Source organism: Pundamilia nyererei, unplaced genomic scaffold (genome assembly GCF_000239375.1).
Source record: "Pundamilia nyererei isolate P.nyererei 1_Seehausen unplaced genomic scaffold, PunNye1.0 scaffold00310, whole genome shotgun sequence".
NCBI classification, from domain to species: domain Eukaryota; kingdom Metazoa; phylum Chordata; class Actinopteri; order Cichliformes; family Cichlidae; genus Pundamilia; species Pundamilia nyererei.
In genome coordinates, this window is record NW_005187711.1 from 486,864 (window position 1) to 506,930 (window position 20,067).

The 20,067-nt window shown below is 41.0% G+C and overlaps 2 protein-coding genes across 5 annotated transcripts in view; one reads left to right on the forward strand and one right to left on the reverse strand.

The window, feature by feature from the left end:
• Nucleotides 1-4,951: 4,951 nt before the first annotated feature.
• On the forward strand, nucleotides 4,952-14,154 carry LOC102214012 (uncharacterized). Of its 3 annotated transcripts, XM_005751435.1 has the most exons (3): nucleotides 4,952-5,068; nucleotides 5,378-5,426; nucleotides 7,855-14,154. In XM_005751435.1, the coding sequence occupies exon 3, from the start codon at nucleotides 7,861-7,863 to the stop codon at nucleotides 13,687-13,689; it is 5,829 nt and encodes a 1,942-aa protein (XP_005751492.1). In that variant the 5' UTR covers nucleotides 4,952-5,068; nucleotides 5,378-5,426; nucleotides 7,855-7,860; the 3' UTR covers nucleotides 13,690-14,154. The 3 variants fall into 3 exon arrangements, with proteins under 3 accessions (XP_005751492.1, XP_005751493.1, XP_005751494.1); XM_005751436.1 differs by lacking the exon at nucleotides 5,378-5,426; XM_005751437.2 differs by lacking the exons at nucleotides 4,952-5,068; nucleotides 5,378-5,426 and adding an exon at nucleotides 5,717-5,738.
• The window catches only part of LOC102213538 (lymphocyte-specific protein 1-like), a 63,870-nt gene continuing 50,882 nt past the window's right edge, over nucleotides 7,080-20,067 (reverse strand). For both annotated transcript variants that reach the window (XM_005751434.1, XM_005751433.1), the window contains 5 exons: nucleotides 19,682-19,822; nucleotides 19,407-19,505; nucleotides 17,901-17,984; nucleotides 17,712-17,817; nucleotides 7,080-7,347 (listed from right to left, as the gene is read on the reverse strand). In XM_005751434.1, the coding sequence (XP_005751491.1) occupies nucleotides 7,322-7,347; nucleotides 17,712-17,817; nucleotides 17,901-17,984; nucleotides 19,407-19,505; nucleotides 19,682-19,822 (456 nt within the window). In that variant the 3' untranslated portion in view covers nucleotides 7,080-7,321. The remainder of the gene's footprint in view (nucleotides 7,348-17,711; nucleotides 17,818-17,900; nucleotides 17,985-19,406; nucleotides 19,506-19,681; nucleotides 19,823-20,067) is intronic.

Below are 20,067 nucleotides of genomic sequence, written 5' to 3' on the forward strand. Positions count from 1 at the left end.
GTTCAGTAGCATTTGTCTGAGGGTGATATGCCGTAGTGAGTCTGTGCACCGAGCCTAAGGCAGAAACAACATGTTCAAAAAGCTCACTCACAAAAGGAGAACCTCTGTCAGAAATCACGTAAGTGGGTGTACTATGTCTAGCAAAAATGTCAGTGACGAATTTACCAGCTGCCACCTGAGATGTAGCTTCTTTGACAGTGCTGGCTTCAACCCATTTAGTCAACAAACACGATCAAATAAGCATTACCAGTGGGGGTGCGGGGAAGTGGCCCAACAAAATCCACACCCACATACTCCCAGGGTTTCTGGGGGACAATGGGAACCATAAGACCAGCTGCTTTTTTCTGACTTGGCTTGGTGAGTTGGCACACTGAGCATGAAATCACATAGCGTTTCACATCAGCTGCCATTTTGGGCCAGAAAAACCTAAAACGCAGTCTAGCCAATGTCACACCCAAGTGACCTGCTGTGGAGTGGTAATAGTCCAGCAAGGTGCCTCTCATGGAAGTAGGGGCAAATAGTTTCAGCTCTTTCAAAGGGTGCAAAGCACATGTGGACTTGGGTTCTCTGTAATACAAAAGAGAGTCATACACAACATACTGTAACAAGGTGGCACTGTCCGAGCTGTTCAGAGAGTCTGCTTCAATGTCTCTGAGGAGTGGACCTGTGACATGATCGTCTAACTGCAGCTGTCTCAATTGTGAACGGTCAGCCAGAATGACGGGGGGCAGAGTACGAATGTCCAGGCTGCCCATAACAGCATGATCTGGTAAAAGATCAGTCGGCCTGTCACAGGTCAGAGGCAAAGGGTTGCGTGACAGTGCGTCGGAAACTTTGTTTTGTGCACCCGGTTTGTGCACTATTGTGAAATCAAAGTCCTGCAAGCGAAATGACCAGCGGGCGAGTCGGCCCGTTGGGTTTTGCCACCTGAGACTGTTGTGGTCAGTGAAGATAGTAACATGAACACCTTCAACATATGGGCGGAAGTGTTCCAGGGCCCATATCACAGCAAGGCAATCCTTCTCTGAAGTGCAGTAGGGTAGTTCAGCTTTGTGAAGGGAGCGACTAGCAAAAGCCACAACATACTAACGACCCTTGTCATTCTTTTGCATCAACACTGCCCCAAGACCCATGTCACATGCATCAGCGTGAATGGAAAAGGGGGGTTGAAGTCTGGAAATGACAGGATCGGGGCTGATGTGACATGGTCCTTCAAAGTGTCCATGGCCCTTCCACAGCTGTCATCCCAGTGGAAAGCATTGTCCTTTCTGGTGATGGCGTGAAGAGGTTCAGCATGGCAGGCATAATTCTGAATGAAGCGCCGATAATAGCCAGTCAAGCCAAGGAACTGACCGACGTGTTTCACCGAGGTTGGGGTATCAAACTCCTTAACCGCCTTTACTTTGTCTGGATCGAGCTTAACACTTGATGATGTGATGCGGTACCCGAGAAAGGTGAATTCATCGAGGCAGAATTGGCACTTTTTGAGCTTTAATGACAAGCCAGCAGCCTAGAGTCTGCCCAGCACCTCCTCAAGATCCACCAAGTGCTGTTCAAAGGTAGGTGAGGCGATAACAATGTCATCCAGGTAGACTGCGCATGTTTTGTAAATGAGGCCAGCAAGCACAGAGTTCATGAGTCTCTGAAAAGTTGCAGGTGCGTTGCAGAGCACAAAAGGCAGCACCCGAAACTGAAAGAGACCCCAGTGAGAGATGAAGGCAGTTTTAGGCTTCGAGTCCTCTGCTACAGCAACCTGCCAATAGCCTTGCGCTAAGTCCAATGTCGAGACAAACTTTCCCCGTGCCAGAAAGTCCAAAGACTCATCTACACGAGGCAGCGGATAAGAGTCTTTTCAGGTAACTTGGTTGAGCCCTCGAAAGTCCACACAAAACCTTGGTTCCGCGGCAGCTCTATTTACAATGACTACAGGAGCTGCCCAAGGGCATGTGGAAGGTTCAATGATGTTGTCCTTCAACATTTGTTGCACTTGTTTGTCAATCACACGTTTCTTAGCAGGTGATGTGCGGTAGGGTGGGAGATTGACAGGTGTTGCATTGCCAGTCTCTATGGCGTGCTCAGTGAGAGCCGTTCGACCAAGTTGACCATCAAACAAGGAGCTAAACTTGCTGAGCAGATTGAGTAAAGCATCCTTGTTGTTCTCTGAGAGACTTGCTTCAGACAGTTTGGCTGTTAAGTCTGAGCGAATCAAGTCCAAAGACATCAGTGTTCCAGGTGAATGTGAGTAATCATTTTGAAGGTCCTCTTCATTGTCTGCGAGTGGGCAGGGGATGTCCTCAATGTAGACTGTTCTAGTGGGAATGTGAATAGAAACAGAAGCTCTTGCCATAAAATCCATTCCCAGAATGAAAGGAGAGGACAAATCTGGTATTATTGCAAAACGCTGGTAAAGGTTTTTGTTCATGAATCCAATATTGAGACAAATAGCACCGTCAGGGATACAGGGCGCATTATTGGCGAGGTTAACTGCAGGACAATTCCACTCACTTGTTTTTCTAGGGTAAGAGTCATTTACTTGAATGAGATCTGTTCGTACAGCCGAGAGGGAAGCACCCGTGTCGAGGGTAGCATCCACAGATGAAGCATTGAAGTTCACTTTCGTTCTTAGTGGGGTATTCCAGTGGACTTGTGAAAAATTGTCTTCCAAGTATCCAGACTGTGTCCACCCTGTAGTGAATCGGGCGTGTGAGGCTCCGTTAGTAACTGGGGGAAGGTTGGCCTCTGTGAAATGTCCTCCCCTCCTGTAGTTTCCTGACTGCCTGTATTGTGGCTGGAATGTGGTGCTGCTTAATTCCACCTTTTCATGGCCAGGGTCAGATGGGCCAGGTACCAGCAATGGCTGGACTGGGCCATGCCTAGCGGTGTTTGAGGCTCGTTGTGGCAAATGAGGTTGGGTATTACAGTTTGGGCAGGTGCGTGTAGTGAACCCTGGCTGAGAGCATTTGAAGCAGTAAGGTTCAGGCTTATAGTTGTCTTTGCCACATAAAGCAGGCTGTGGTCTTTGTGGTCACTGAGTGAAGCTCATGAACACGTAGCAGCAGGTCCATTACAGAAGTGACATTAGCACCATACAGGGCAACTCTGTATTTTTTAAGAGCATGTTTACTAATTAGGTCGATTCTGTCTTTTTCAGGTGGAGGACTCTTCAGTTTGTCAAACTCACTCAACATGTGGGCAACAAAGGTTGGGAGCGGTTCATCCTGAGCCTGAACATGATCCAAAATTCCTCTCAGGATGCGTTCTTGGTTGTCGGAGGGCAGAAAAACTGTCTTAAACAGTTGACAGAATTGAGCCCATGATGTGATGTGGGAGCTCAATGCCTTGAACCATTTCCCAGGCTCTTTTGCAAGAAAGTGTGGCAGTTCGTTTAGCAATTGCCCATCGGTTAGGTTCAATGAGGCTTTGTATGTGCCAACTGCATTTAACCAGTCCTCAGGTTGCACTTTGCCGTCCCCAGCATACACAGGAGGCTCCAGTTTGGCGTGATGTAAAGCTGCCGCAATTACTCTGGAAGTGCTGCTGAGCTCAAGTGAGTGAGATGGGAGGAAAGGATTTGTAGGTTGAAATGGGTTGTGTTCAGGAACGGATTGGTACTGTTGGTGGGTTCAGTTTTGTCCCTCGCAGGAACATGAGGAATACAGGAGACTGTGGGACAGCAGGAGGGGGAGAACTCCCCGTTGTGAGTTGGTCCCACTGCTTTAGTAAACTCTGCTGTATGTTCAGTGAGTCACGTGAACAATCACTAAGCTTATTCACCTCAGTTCTTAACTCCACCACTTGTTGGCTAAGGCTAGGAGTCACATTTTCAACTATCTGGCACATAGGTAACGAGGTAAGTTCCATGTCTGAGTCAGAGTCGTCTGGGTAGTGTGCCATTGCGATTTCAAAAAAATTAAGCCGCTCCAGGGCACAGCGCAGTTATTGATGTAGCAGTAAAAGAGTCAGTTAGGTCAGACTAGAAAGACAAAACTGCAAAAATGCGTTCAAGATTAAATTTAGAAAAACCACAAATAAAATTTCGCCCAACAACTGAAATTAGACTGGAGTGATCAGAACCATGTTATTACAATAGCGTGGAAGTGGAGTGGGTAGGGGTGAGCTGCCCTTTCTTTTGATCACCCATTTTCTCCTGTTTTGAATTAGTTAAGGAGGTTAGACTCTGTCTTTATTTTTGACTTTGTTTTGGTAAGGTCAGGGGTGCAAGATTTGTGTAGATTTGTTTTTGTTTATTATTTTGGCCTTGGCTCACCCTGAAGTGTTGACACTCCCGTTTTGTTGTTCCTCTTTTTTTTTCACTTTGTAAATAAATCACATTATAAAGAACGGATTTGTTTCCCGTGGCTGCTTGGGTCTTGTAATATTTGCAATGCAGTGAATTGCCGAATATCCCCACCCCATCTTTTAAAACTGAGTGATAGTTAGTTATTAATTTCAGGTATCAGAGCTCAGTATTCAACAACCAGCATCCCAGCACAGTTTCACATAAATAAGTATATTGACAATACTATCTCATAGTTGCTACACTGTGCGGCACAATACTGCCTCTGGTGGTAAATTCTATATCTATACTTTCAGAGGCAAAAAAGATTGTCATACTAATTTATTAATCACAACTTTATGATTGAGTCACTAACCATATCATTATAGTGGACAACTAATTAGCCAGGTAACCATGCATGTTTTTTCTGTATTGCATGGCTGTGATGTAAACAACAATTAAATGTGGGTTACAAACCAGTGACCCCAGTCCAGCTGATGTCCACCCGGATGACTAAGTTGCTGTAAATAAAAGTTACCACCTTTCTTCAGGTAGAGGTGGCCTTCAGCTGCCTGTAGGGGCGGCACCTCCGCCATCTCAGGTGGCATGGAAACCCCCCCATCTGCCATTGCAACACACACTGCAGGAAACATTTTTATTTTTGGAGTAGCCACGGCCACTGTAGCTTGCTCCCCAAGGCTCAAATTCACTTCAGGACGGGACGGCCCTGTGGCACCCTGAGCTGGGATTAACAAGCAGAGAGCAGTTGGTCCTGACAGCCACTCACTGAAGGTAAACCAGTCAAACTCAGTGTCTGTTTGATTGACAAGCTGGTGGTTCTTTAACATATTCCTGGGATTTGATAGCAACAAGTGCACGATGTGAAATCTTAAACGCATGATGCATATCAGACATAATATCCGTGAGAAGGAAAGCTTGCAATGCAAAGTTTAAAATGAACTTTTCAGCAGTTTTGTGCTATGACAGCAAAAATCAAAGCACGAACCAGTTTTCAATCAAAACTGTGCAACAACAGATTTATTCTTGTCTAAATTAATTCTTTAATTATTTTCTTACACAAAAATGTTGTTTGCTTTGCAGTTTGACCAATAAAACACAAACAACATCTACCTAACACTTAACACTTCAGGTAAGTGTTTCGAATATGTGCAGCACTCTGATAACAATTGTCATGCTCGGCCTCCATTTTGCCTAATTGAGCTCTTTAAAGATTGAGGTCATGACACAGTTTGAATGCAAGCAGCTAATCTTATACTTTCCTCTTTTGAGTTGCTGCTCTGGAGACCTCCCACGTCCAACCCCAGAGCCTTAAAAGGGGGTCTTCTTGAGTGTCAGCTGGCCTTCTTGTCACTGTGACAGCAGGAGTCACTTTGACAACAGGGGTTCATGATAAACATTTGCAGAAGACCTTCCAAATATCCCAGGGTGTTAAAATTTGAAGGTGGGGCAGAAGATTTCACAGAAGATTTGCTACAATTAACGTATTTAAAGGAAATCAAGCTCATGTAAGGGCTAAACGTCTGATGCTTTCTTCGGACCAAACTGGTGCAAGCAGGACAATAAAAATTTAAGAAAAATCATCACTTCGAAACATGAGGCTAAGCTCACACTGGGAGCAACTCAGAGGATTTGGCCCTGGGATTAATTTCCAGCAGACTGAGGCTGTTTCAGTGAGTGCAGGACAGCAGGCAGCAGGTGCTCGGTGTCAGGATGTTTGCTCTTATTTCCCTAAGACTAAAATTAGAGTGCAGACATTTTCTGCAGCCACCCAAAGATACTCCAGAGTTCAGGAGGAAAGGGAACGATTCAGCTCATACTCAGCAGCACAGACTGCTTGAGTCCACAACAAAACAACATTATATCCAACTGAAACTAAGCCGGTTTCAAGCCGGAGTTCAACTTTGTAGAGTAATTCTCTTTCATTTGCGTCTTAAATTTGCTTCTTTTATAGGTATGTCTGATAATCATGGTTTTAGTCTTTGACCTCTAATTCTGTTTGGTAAGGTGTGGCTTAGACAGTATAGTAGATAATCCGTGAAATGCTGTATTTGTAGATCTATCCTCAGTTGTTCTCTTTGTGCCAAAGTTTCCTATGCTGAACCTAAAGTTGCCCCTGATGGTTCCTGTTGCCATTGTTGTGTGAATGACTGTATGAACAAACACATTGTAAAACACTCTATACAAGCACAAATGCTAAAAAGTTGTTATGTAGGTGAGGACACTTTACCATTTGTGCCATCAGTGGTTGATCATTTTCAGCCGAGTTTACTCCCTCTCACTTTTTAAAACTTTGGTCATGGACTCAAAGCTACCACCCCTCTCCTCAACATGAATCTGGTCACCCTCCTGTATGTGTCAGTGAGCTTCCTTGGGTTTACTTTTATTTGGTACAGAGGCCATTTTTAAATCCTGCAGTCTTCTTGAGACACTATTTTTAGTAGCAGTTTGTCATCCTTTCAAAGCAGTCTTGCCTTAAGGAAGGACTTTACATGCCTTTCTATTTCAAATAGTGACACTTCTTGTAACTGTGCAGCATCTTCAGGACCCAATTAAAAGTTATGAAACCTGCTAATGAGCCTGCTGTCATATGAGCTCATAGTTTCCCAAACCTAGCTGAAAACTTGGCCTGGAGCCCATCCGCAGAGGTTAAATCAGTAAATCTAGCATGCAGATGAATTCTGGGCACACAGCAAAAGATTTTAAGTGCACCTAAGCAGCAAATCAATGAATGCAAAAGAAGAAAATTATAAACAGATAAAATACCATAATCAATCATCAGCACTCAGTGTAACTGAATTTATTTATCTGTAGTCAAAGATGTATTAAGTTCCATCAGATATCATTCACAGAAAAATATAGTATAAACAGAGATAGGACCTACTTTTTGCTTCACTACATTTTGCAATATTACAACAAAGTGCCACAAGAAACAGAAAATTTAAGTACTTTCCCCAACCTAAAGGCAGAAATACAGAGAATTGTCAAGTGATAGTGGCATTGTACTTTCAAAATCCAACATGCGTTTTACAAATCTTCATAGAAGTGGCCAACTGTGAAGGAAAAAACAAACAAACATATTATTAGCATTTACACTTGTAGAATGAATTACCTTTATCAAACACCTATTATCTCTAATTAATGAAGATAGGTTGCTCATAATATTTCTGGCACTTCATGTGTACATTTTGTGTCAACTTTGTTGTGGAACAAAAACAACATTTGCAGCTGTTCAGCGACTGAGATTATCATGCATTGCAACATCTCATAAAAACCCCCAAAAAAAGCTGCTCTGAAGACTTAATAGTCTATTTCTTAAACCTTAAAAGGGAATTCCAAAACCTTTTTCATCATCAGTGTGTTTAGCAATGGTGATGTCTAACATCATCACAAAAGTATTTGTTTGATGTTTTTATAGAGTTAATTTCTTTTTTGAGGAAATGTTGTCTTTGTCTAATTACAAATATTGACTAAGCAAACTAGTCTTAGTCAGAACTCTTCTTTTGCATTATTTAGACTAATCCATCATCTCTCACTGACGTATGTCACCTGTTTTGTAGTGTGAAATGCTGATGGAAATCAACTACAGCAACGGGCTGGAGTCTGACCTTTCCCAGCCATATCCTCCGCCCTTATTGCCAAAGCCGGGAAAAGACAACGCAAGACTTCAGAAACTCAAGAAGAAGAGAGCCAAGAAAAAAGGCAGCCTCACACAGACGCCAATCCCCTTTCGCTCCTGTTTGTCGCCTGTCAACGAAGCAAGCACAGACCTCGAACACAGCGACCAGTCTAGCCCACCAAAGACACCAGATTCAGTCTACATTGCTGATTCATCTGTTTTTGGTTTTCCCTTTGGTTCCCTTTATAGTTACTCTCCATCTGCATTCCCTCATTCTCAGAGTATCTCGTATGGCCAAACTGGTGGCTTCCCTCCTCAGCCCCTTGCAGCTCAGATCAGGACAGTAGACGAGCAGGTAGCTCCGCTGTATGAGTGCTCCTCTTTCTTATTTGACGATGCTACTCCTTTTACAATGCCACCTTTGAGTCCACCAGCCCTCTTGCCACCCGATAAGCCTAAAACGTCACTTCTTTCTTCTACTGTCAATGTAAACATGACACAAAATTCCCATGGGTCAGCCACAACAGTCCCTCCAGTCACTATGTTGCAGTCCAGCCCTAAAATATCAACTCATGGCTTGACCCTCTCCCCAGCTGCCACCCACTATGGCCCAGACCTGGCACCTCCTCAAGCTGCAGAACAACCTTCTGTTCCAGTGCTGAGATCAATTTACAACAGTCACACACAACCTTTTATTTCGAGCCAGAGGGAGAACGATACTGGTTCAAAGGACAACCCTCAGAGCCAGATATCGTCTTGGACCGCCAGACCTACCAGTAATAGCCACTTTGTTCCAAGCCACATGTCTCCTGAAGTAACCGCCTCAAAAATATCACTTGTTGAAGCAGTGAAAGAGCCAAAGCCTGAAGTCACACAAACTAGGATTTATACATCAAAGGCAACATTTTATGAAATTTCTAAACCTTCCTCCATCCAAGACCTCACAGCAATACATTCAGCTTACCATGGTGCACAATTATCTGCCACATTCAAGGAGAAAACAGCTGTGTCAGTGGTGAAAACAGAGGAGAACACATCATTTTCTAGGACACAGCACGGAAGACCCAAGACTCCCTCTTGCATGCCAAATCGAGTATCCACACCCATTTTTGAAATATCAAAACCTAACCCGCTTTTATTTGCCGCAAGTCCTGCATTCAGCTCTTCTGAAGATATGCAAGTACCTGCTCTCCCCAAGGAGGCTCCAAGACACAATTCAGTGATTCACACTAGTGCTATAAGTAAACCCCCAGCTGCCACAGAAGAACAAAGGCAGACTCATAATAATAACATGTCTGCTTTCAAGCAAGCCAGCAATTACAAAGAGGTAGACATTCATACCCAGAGGAGTTCTATAAATTTAAGTGTTGGCAGTTCAGAGCTGTGCCATAGAGAGAAAATGACTGTACCTAACATCCCCATGGTCAAACCAACACCAACAGGACTTGTCACTCCAAAACAAAATGCAGGACACTTTTCTGGAAATGAAGCTTTGTCTTTGCCAAAGATTCCATCATTTCTTTACGTGCCAAAGACTCCTAACCCTACACCAGTGACATCAGTCCAAATACCACCGTGTTCCAGCCCAGTGTCCACCACCTATCGCCCTCCTGTCATCGAGGCACGCAAGTCTTTGACATCACTGCTGGAGAGTCAAATGTCATTAGCAAATTCAAAGCCCAAATCACGATCTACATATTATGGGCTGACTCCAGCTGAATATGCTGCCTATGGTGGAATTAGGACTATCACATCACATCACAGCCATGTATCCCCGAGGAATAATGAAAGCTTTGCCGATAAACTACACTCAGATGTATGCATAGATGGCTCAGATATCTCAAAGCCAGAAAAACAGCTCAATGGACATGAGGTTCTGCCCTCTTCAGTTCACAGTTTACAACCTGTGTCATCATCAAACAATTCTGAACATGCAGCTGAACAGGTTATATCTTGTAGGAAAGATGTCTTTGAGGAAAATTGGTCTGAAGCTCACAGTAATGGAATGCAATCACTTAAAACATCTAACGTGGACACAGTAAAACCTGAGATTCCCCTTGGCTTGGCACAGAAAACAATACAACAATCCCCAAGTGATGTATCCACACCAAAAGCCTCATACTCTGAGGCTCCAATACCAATACCTAAAGCAGGTGAGGTACTCACACAAAGTGTGGCACAGTTTTCTGTAGAGGCAGCACTAAAATGCCTCACTGATAACAATGGTTTGTCAAGTTCTTCCTCAGCCTTAACTAAAATACATCTAAATGCAGAAACACACCCTGAAGCAAAACTGGTACATTTTATAGAAAATGGTTACAAGCCCAATAAAACACCTCCAGTTTCACAGACTAATAAAGGAGACCAGTCAGGAAAAACAGAGCTAGGTCCAGTCCAAACTTACGAAACTGCTGGTGGAGTCAGTTTGCCAAATGTCCAAATCAATGCCAAGCCCGAGAAAAACCTGTCCGACTGTGAAAACCCATTAGTTCAATCTCCTCCCACACAGACAGAGTCCAAATTCTCAGAAAGCGACATAATTAATGATGAGTTCAACTCAGGAATGCAGCAGTCCAACAAAATGTTGATTAAAATACCTGCCGAAGCCACACTACACAAACAAAGGGAAGATGTCAAAAAGCAAACTAAAGTGTCCACTAAGACAAACATTGGGAACATTATGCCTTTAATGGCCGAATGCATCCCTGATATATCAATCAGTGAGCCCACTTTTTTAAATATGCACCCTAAGAAGACAGTTATCACAGCCCCAAGATCTATGGTATCCTATGGGCCTGTCACAGCATCTGTATGTTCTGCCGAGTATAGTATCTACACACAACCTGTAGCTGACCAAAGACCCAAATTTATACAACCACCCAAAGCAGAAATGCAGGTTTATACACATAATCAACCAGTTGAAAATAAGAGCTGTCTGCCCATGTTATCAAATATGTCTGCAAATACAGAACCAAACCCTCCTGCCCTACATACCGCCATAATTCAGTCACCCAAGATTTCAAACAAAAACCCTTTAAAATCAGACTCATTCAATGTGCCAGCAAAAGAGCCTCAAAAGCTAACAAATATTAGCAAAAATATAAACACACAGACTATAGAATCCAGTAATCAAAGTAATGTTGTTCAAGGGATACGTTTTTACACAAACTCTAGCAGAGTAATTGCTCAACAAGCAACTGAAATCGTTCTTAATACTAAAGATGGAGTAATATCAAGCCAAGCAAATACAGAACCCAAACTGACAAATTATATTAATACTGATGCTAACAGAGACAAAAACTCAGCAGTTGACAAAGTACATCCACAGGCCATCACTGAGAGAGAAGGTTTATTAACTGATAATATGGCAATAGAATGTCTTTCCACTACAATTTCCAAAACAGAAAACATGCAAGAAAATTGTGAGTTTGAAACAAAACAAGCTGCTCCTAGTCTTTCAAAAGGGACCACAGCGGTTAGCATACCCTTAAATGAAAACAAACTAGCCAGCAAACCAAATGCAAACTCTTTCACAGATGCAGTTCCACCAAGATTATTAAGAAATCTGGAGGCAATTCAACGGGAAAAGACACAGTCAAACAATTTCCAGAACAGCAATACTCAGTTTATTCCTCCTGCTGAAACCAAAGTCCCCAACAGGCTTAACATGGAAACTGCCCTGCCAATAACGGCAGATGCAGAAGTGAGTGGTAATCCAATATTTAATGCTTCACAAGCTGGTAAGCAAACATTGCCTCCTAGCCCTACAATGAGGCATATGATACCAAAAGGCCCTCAGATGAAAAATGACAGATCTGAGAGTCTATCTTCAATAAAGCCAGTCATGAATACTTCTCTTTGTGGCTCTGTTGATGGTAACCAGTTTGGCAAATCATCTGACACACCTGAACAACAAATTGCTACTAGAAACCATGTGAATAAACAAGTCTCTTCCAGCGAGCCAGTTATAAGCAATAAATCTTCAGCAACTCCACCTAGAAAACTGAAAAACTCTAAAATATCTATGGATACAACAACTTCCCTTTGTACTGTTCATACTGCACCATATTGCGCATCTATGGAGCAGCAAACTACACAACTGGCAAGATCTAGTCAAATTATTGGAAATAATGCTCAGACTGTGAATTCAGTGGGCTCTCAGACTCTACTGAAACAACTTAGTTCTGCCACTGAAACAAACAAATCAATAGAAACTAACATGTGTGTTGTAAATTCTCCTATAATATCTTATGGTGCTTCAAATAAACAGCCTGCTACAAATTTTCAATGGTTCAATGAAGCCACCAGTAATTTAAAAGTCCCGCATAGCCCCAATACAGCAACTAAACCTTCCCCTCTACCAGAGAGAAGAGTGTGTAATACACCTAAACAATCATGTACTCCTACCATACCCCTGTCCCCTCAAAGCTCTGTGACGTTAAACCATGTGACAGAAATAAACCCCTCTACTACCATAATGAACGATCAGATAAACCCTCCAATTACAGCTTTTCAAAATAATACACCTACTAGAACCACCGAGCCATTTGCTATCTTAGAGAATACCTCAAAAACAGAAATAAAACCCCTTAGAACTAATGATACTTCAGCCACTGAGGTAAAAATAAACTCCCCAATTCAACACAATAAAATTTCAGCTCAAGATGTAAAACTCCCCCAACTAAGCACTGACGCTAGTATTCTCACCCATCACAGCTATTCTTCGCTGCTTAGTGGACCTAGAGCAGAAGCAAAACCTCCCATTAAGCAGGTCGGTCTTGGGTCTCCAAGACAGTCCTCAGATGTACAAATAGAATCCTCAAAGTGTCCCCAGTATGTGGCTCAGGTTAGCTCACCAACTATTAGTGTTCATTCTATAACAGAGCAACTTGTAGAGAGCATTTCCCCTACAAATCCAGCAACAGATACTGTCATGAAACCACCCATGATTAAAGCCGATGTGATTGATTCTGCCACTCCTGCCTCTCTGCCTCAGGCCTCAATCTCAGTAAAAGCTCCATCCCCAAACAGAGGAACGTCACCGCTATCTCAGCAAAAAACTGGACTCAAAGGCAAGGATGTTCTCAAGTCCAAACCAGCTGCACCAACAGGAACCCCGATAGTCGAAGCCTCCACGAAGTCAGTGACATCAACTGCATCTTCAATTGCTGACAAGAAGCCTGTTGCAGCAGAAAAATCTCCTTCATCCAGTGAGCAGAAAGCAGCCCAGAAGCCAAAAGGCCTTAAGAGTAAGCTTAGTGGTTGGACACGACTGAAGAAGCACATGGTCGTTGAGCCAGAGGAACCCCAGTTTCCAGAGCCAGAGGCTAAACCTCAGGTTAATTCCAGTGGCAGCAATAAGAAAATAGAACAAATTGATAACAAGTTGACAGCAGACCAACATGATCAGGAGGTAGCTACGAACAAAGAAGGTCCTAAAGCACTGAAGATGTGGGATGCACTCCTCTTTCAGATGTTCTCCACTAAAGAGCGAATTATGCACCAGATCAACGCCAACAAGACTGATTCAGACAAGAAAAAGTCTGCTAAAGATAATCAGGCAGAGGTTCCTTCATTTGTCAATCGTCTCCCAATTTTACTGTACAGCCCTCGATTTGACGCCAGGAAGCTGAAAGAAGCAGTGGAGAAGCCACTCACAAAAATAGCAGCAGTGTTTGAAAGGGGGCTGATAAAACGGAAATCTCAGGAGGAAGAACGGAAGGACTTCAACAGAACAGCCAAAGGATTTGGTTCAACAAAAGCTGCAGATATGTAATGATGGAAATGATAATGATTTGAAAATTATATATCAAATCGCTAATTCATAACTCAATAGACAGAACACTGAAAGTGATTTGAAAAAAACAAACAAAAACAAAACATTGGCTGACTATTCTTGGAAAGGTGATGAAGGATGCAAAATGACAGCAACGCTGCAACAAGTGTTTGACCCAAGGCTGGAACTTTGTCATTGACGTGGTGTAGTTTAAAGTATAAAGGTAAAGAAAGTAATGAAAAAGTAAAGAAAAAAAGAAAAGAAATCCCTGCTACACAATAGATGTTTTCAAGTACTCTTAGTGGTGAAGAAGTGCAGGTTTACTTGACCAAAAAAGTAAACTTGACAAAATAAAACATAACGCAAAAAGGAGGAAAAATATTAAAGAAACACATTATAAAGTCTAAATCTACTTGCTTAAATTTTTCTTTTTTCATTTGATCGTGGGCTAGTTGGGAGTTTTAAATGCTTTTATTGTAGACTGTAGATTTGTTTGTTTTATTTGTAATGCTTGACCTTTTTCTATTTTTCTAAACAATTTAAAGCTTCTAGTATTCATTGCTGGCAGGCAGTTTATCTGTGTAATAAAAAGGGCTTTGACATTCCTGCAACAACAGGGCAGATGGATTTTGAAAGAAGGCACACTTCCTGAGACAAATGAAGATTCAACGTGTGGTCAGAATAAAAGTAGGTTTCTGTAAGTCAGATATTGATGAGAAAAAAGTGTTGGTTTTCAAGCAAGGCAGGAAACAACAATCAGTGTATAGGTTGGCATACTGCAGAGGTGGGCATTAATGAAAAAATATTGTGTTAACTACAGGAGCAATGTTTATGGTTTTAGCCATGCTAGCAACTTTAGGACGTGGATAGACCATTCTTCCAATGGTACGGTGGTCTGTAGGGTGTTCTTGACCTAATATCTTCACCTTCTACGTAAAGAAGCAATATATTTTGTACTGATATCAATGCCCCTGTTAGAACACAACCAAATTATCGTTGTTTTTATCTGCCACAAATAGTCATGGTCAAGTCTGGGACTTCATTAGGTCCAAACTTTATTTTGTCCAGTTCTCAGATACCAAAGTACCATACATAATGGCTTATTAATTAACAATAGCATGCTAGCATGCGAACACACTAGACTAAAACGATTATGGCTGTTAAGTGTTATGCCTGGTAAACTTGTGCTAGCTTTGTCACAATGTTATCAAAGCGTAAACACTGTTGTGCCTCAGTGCAGTCTGAGAGAGCTGCTAGCATGGCTCAAAACTTTTTTCTTTTTAATATCTTAATCATATATTGCTCAGGCTGGGGGCATCCCAGAATCAAATCCCTTTTCCATCACTCTTAATTCATAATGGTAAAGATTAGCTCCTCCGTCAGCAAAGTCAGTTACACCAACAGTTGCCTCAATGTGCTTTCTATTGTAAGGTAAAAAAAACCCCTACAATAATACAACAATACAAAATGATACCTATGAAAGTAGATATTTTCCTGTATGAGCATGTTGGAGAATGATAGTTTCCACCAAACAATGATGATATGATAAACTATCTTCATCTAGTGTGATAGTTAAAACAACATGAACTGTTTTATTGGTGAGGATTAGTTTTCTGCATTGTTACAAATTGTTAAGGGCTTCTGACTAAATTGCAAGAAGGATGTATATATATAACCACTGGTAAATGATGATGACATTTACCAGTGGCTGATGTAGGAAGACAAACTGAAGGAAAATGAGTGAAGAGTAGATTTGTGATATTTCACGTGTCTGTCTATAGGATTGTGCTGGACAGGATGCTGTTTTGTTTAAATCTTTCTCTTACATTACTGGGATTCAACATCTGTTTAGTTTGGGTTTTTTTCTGAGATCACCATTGTGATGTGGAATTTCTTCATTGAAGGGACTTAAATCACGTAATCTAAAAACAGACCCATTTATTATGCTGATGCTTAATATATCTTTGTGTGATTTTTAAAAATATATAAAGTTTTGTGAAACTGTTGGATTTTTCTTTTTTTTTTCCTTCTCTGAGGAAATACTGTGAAAGTTCCAAGTGGCGGCACATCAGAGAGGATAGCTCATTAGAATGTTCCACTGTTATACTTATTATTTTCAGCCCCTCCAAAGTCTTAACATTTGACTTCCCCGTTTGGTCAAAAACAGGAAAATATCTTTTTTTTTTTTCTGATGGCAGTTTCCTGATGATGACAGTTTTGATGAAAAAAAATGCAAACAGGTAAAAATAGAGAAAATGTGACAGACTAATATAACACATTAGTTCACATTTGATGGTCAAGTGATTAATTCTGGAAATGGGCTAAAAAAAAAGTTTCAGTGTGCATTTGAGCAAAAGCACCAAATCTTTTATGTGTTACTCAGACAATTGGGTTTAAGTAATTTAATTTCCAAATTTGAGTGTAAATATTGTTCAAGACTGAACCAATTTTAATTCTAACTTACATTTAAGATTCATACAGTAAAACCTTTAGCCAGTATTTCACATTTTAAAGTAAAAGTAAGGCTTTGGTATGTGGAAAAGCCATGGTTAAACTAACTGTAAAAGTACTTCCTCCCATTGCTCAAAAATTAAGCTAGATTATTTTCCATCAATATTCCACACATAGATTGTCTCATTTGAGCCCCGCCCACAATGTTATGACTTAGGGCTGGGCGATATGACCCAAAATTCATATCTCGATATATTTTAGCTGGATGGCGATATAAGATATATATCTCGATATTTTTTTTAAGCCATAAAGTAAGAACAAAAAGAGAGTTCTTAGTCAAAGCTGTGTCCCAGATGTCACACAGGCACTTTTATTAACATACAGCACAGATGTACATGAAAAATTACTCAAAATTAAATTATGAGCATTCAATAATAATGCTCCATAAATAAAAGAAAACAAGGTTGTTTTTGTGCTAAACAAAGAGCTCACAATTGTGCAGTCAAAATGTAAACTAAAAGACGCTGAGCGTAATAACAAAGACAGACAGATTTCACAGCTGCTCTGTTCCCAAGTTTTACTGTGTGACTGATAGCCTGGAGTTTGAAATCCGCTTCATAACCACGTCTCTTACAGGTGCCATTTATGGTCCTTATACACACACAATACGGTAATATTACGTTGATGCACAGTACGTATTACTCCGCGAAGCTCCTCGGTAGCCGTAATGCGCCGACAATCTATCAAGCGGTGCAGCTCCGTAGCTTACCAAAGTTGTACTCAAACATTTTTGACAGATTGCTGAGCGCCGTGTACCACATAAAATCGGTTCGCGGCCATCAAGCACAACCAGAATTCATACATAAGGCGCGCTATCAACTTTTGAGAGAATGAAAGGATTTTAGGGTTAGCGCGGTTAGCTCGTTAGCATGTTTAGCTCGTTAACACGTTGACGCCGTCCAGCCCCACGCATGGGGCGATGCGCAGTAACTCGTTAACGGAGATTTGCCGTGTCCGTCTTGTCGCTGCCTGCACGTGAAGCGATGGGGGAGGAGGGGGAGTTGTCTTCAGTGAAGGCGAGGCGGAGTAACGTTGCGTAGAGACAAAAGTGGACGAAAGAGAGGCAAACTTGCGGCTCCACAACTATAATTATAACGTAACATAGACTATATCGATATAAAGGATATTGTCACATCTTATATCTCGTATAAAAATATATCGATATGTTTTAAAAACTCGATATATCGCCCAGCTCTATTATGACTCTATAAGAATATTTAATCACTTTTTCCCTGATTAGCTATCTCTCGATTATTGTGTGTTTTATTGAGCTCTTCATCATTTTCTATTTTGTATTTTATTGAGCTCCTTTTCTTTCTCCTTTTTGCTTGTTTTATTTTTATTTATTTTTATTTTTAACTTTTCCAAGCTATTTGCTGTTTCATAAAATTGTACTGAGCTGGGTCATTTTTGACATTCTGGCTGCTACGACATGACAAGTGTCCAACATTTTCCATTACAATAGTGCATCGTATCTAATGTTAGCATTACTAGTTAAAGGATTCTCTCACCTGACTGGCAGTTTATGTCCTCACTGCATCCGCTGTCAACAGAAACCTTCTCATACTTGCCGTGACCTGTCACCACAAATTTATATCTTTTGCCAGTGGAGCTCTCCTGCAATTCAGTAGATAAAAGAATATTGATCAAGACAAACGTTTAAAAGTTTCTGTTCCGCTATCCTCCGTGTGAGCGTGTACCTTTCCTTCTTTCCCAGACGATAACGTGTCTCCAAGGCTCTCCCATAAATTTTTCTTGTTTAAAACACCACCAGGGTTGATTTCCTGAAAACAGGAACAGTAAACAAACCACACTTTGGTATCTCTGTCTGAAAGAGCAACATGTAAAAGCTGCTGATGTTGCCATGAGGGGGCAGACTTTCACTGCCTAGCCTGCAAACCTGAGGCTGATTTACACCAGACAGAAGAGAAAGTGGGAAGCGAAAACTTCAAGTAGAAAAGAACAGAGAATGATGTGGACTGAAAGACTTTAAAGAATAAGAAATAGTAAGAAATTTAGAGAATAGAGGAAAAAGCTGAAACTGTATGAAACTGACAATAATAATAAAAATAATAATAAATAATGATAGGAACGGAATCATAGCTAATTTTAGAGATTTTTGTGAATCTGACAATAAATAAATAAGAACAACAACAAAAAAGACATTTTAAGGTCACAGGATGACGAACATTTTTAAAAATGGGCTTTTTAAATTATATTGGCATGAAAGACTGCCATGTGGGAATAGCTGAGCACTCTTAATGTCAAGCACTATCAATGTAGAAAAAACAACAATGTGCATAGCAAAGCCTGGCAGTGAAAGCAGATGACACACACATGAACAGCGGGGCAAAGTTTGATTTGCTCTTTTACCAAATACTCATGACATCATTCCCTTGCAGATGGCAGAATTCAACATTGCTTCTGAAATCAAACTTTTCTTCTTTTAAGGTTCACTATTTTGTACTTTATTTTGTATTCACTTTAAGGATTCACATTATATGAATCTTATTTATTTACTGATTTAGAGAGGTCTGAAGTCTGAGCTTTTGGTTTTATTTATACAAACTACACTGACCTCATGATACTTTGGGTATGTTTAAGTTGAGCATCCACTGCTATAGCAGTATATACAATGACAAAAAATATGAAATATGAAAAAATATGAGCAATGGGGTACCCTTTAAACAAAAGCTGATAGCAGCTGACACCGTGAACAGTGTGATACTTAAAGAGTGTGTTATAAGCAAGAAAATATTCATGTTCAGAGAAACATCCATTAAAGCAGAAGAAGTAGTTTTGTGTAAAAAGCACTAACCACTAGCTTGTTGAATAAGAAGTTTTTCTTTTTGCTGTGTGTGTGGGTTTTTTTTTTTTTTTTAACTGTGACAAAATCTGAACAAAAACATGCTCTTAGAACCATAGAAATCTTCCTGGGAGGATTAATAAACATGGAAGCAGAGGACATTATCCTGACATCCTGGTAAATGTTGACTTTTGAGCCACCCAAACCGACCGTATGAACAGCATGCATTAAAATCATAAATTAAACTTTTGGTTTTGTATATTTTTAAAGTAGTTGTTGCCTTTCCATTTTTGGTTGGAAAAAGACATAAAGACTGGGCAAAATACCTGTTTAAAAACTGATGTAATCAATTTAATGTAATTCATGTAGAAATAATAATAATAATAATGATATGACTTACGGCTGGTTTGGAGGGGGAGCTAGATCTGCTTCCGTCTTCACTTCCTTTCACCCACTGGTTGATGAGATCAGCAACACCCACTTTTAGAGCATCTGCGTCCTGAGAGGAAAGTGAGAAACATCATGTATTACAGTAATATCAAAATCATTCCCCTAGGAAATCTTCCCTCCTGTTTTCTGTTTAAAATATATTATTTTGGAAATTATTGGAAACATAAAGGAACAACACCCCCCCCCCCCCACACACACACACACACAAGTTATGTTTCCATAAACCTTAGATGCTGTGATCGAGGTGGCATTTTGGTTCCAGGCGTCTCCGGCCTCAAACAGGTTCTTCTTGGATGCAACTGGTTCAGTGGGAGCAGTGAGATCAGTCACTGTCTGGCAGCCTGATCTGCCTTCCTTTGAGGAGAGCTGAGAAAAATAAGATGACAGAAAGAAAAGTAGAAAGGTTTAGGTCAGTTCTGAGAATCTAGTGAGAGAGTCACTGTGTGAGCGAGTAAAGGAGTGCTAGTTTGTAAAGCAACCAAATATTAGTGGAATTTTTTTTTGCCTTCATTGTGAAACGATGATACTCTACACATACACAAAAATGAAAACTCATTTGCACAACAGACCAATTTCTTCTACAACACGGGACTCACGACGGGGGACATGGA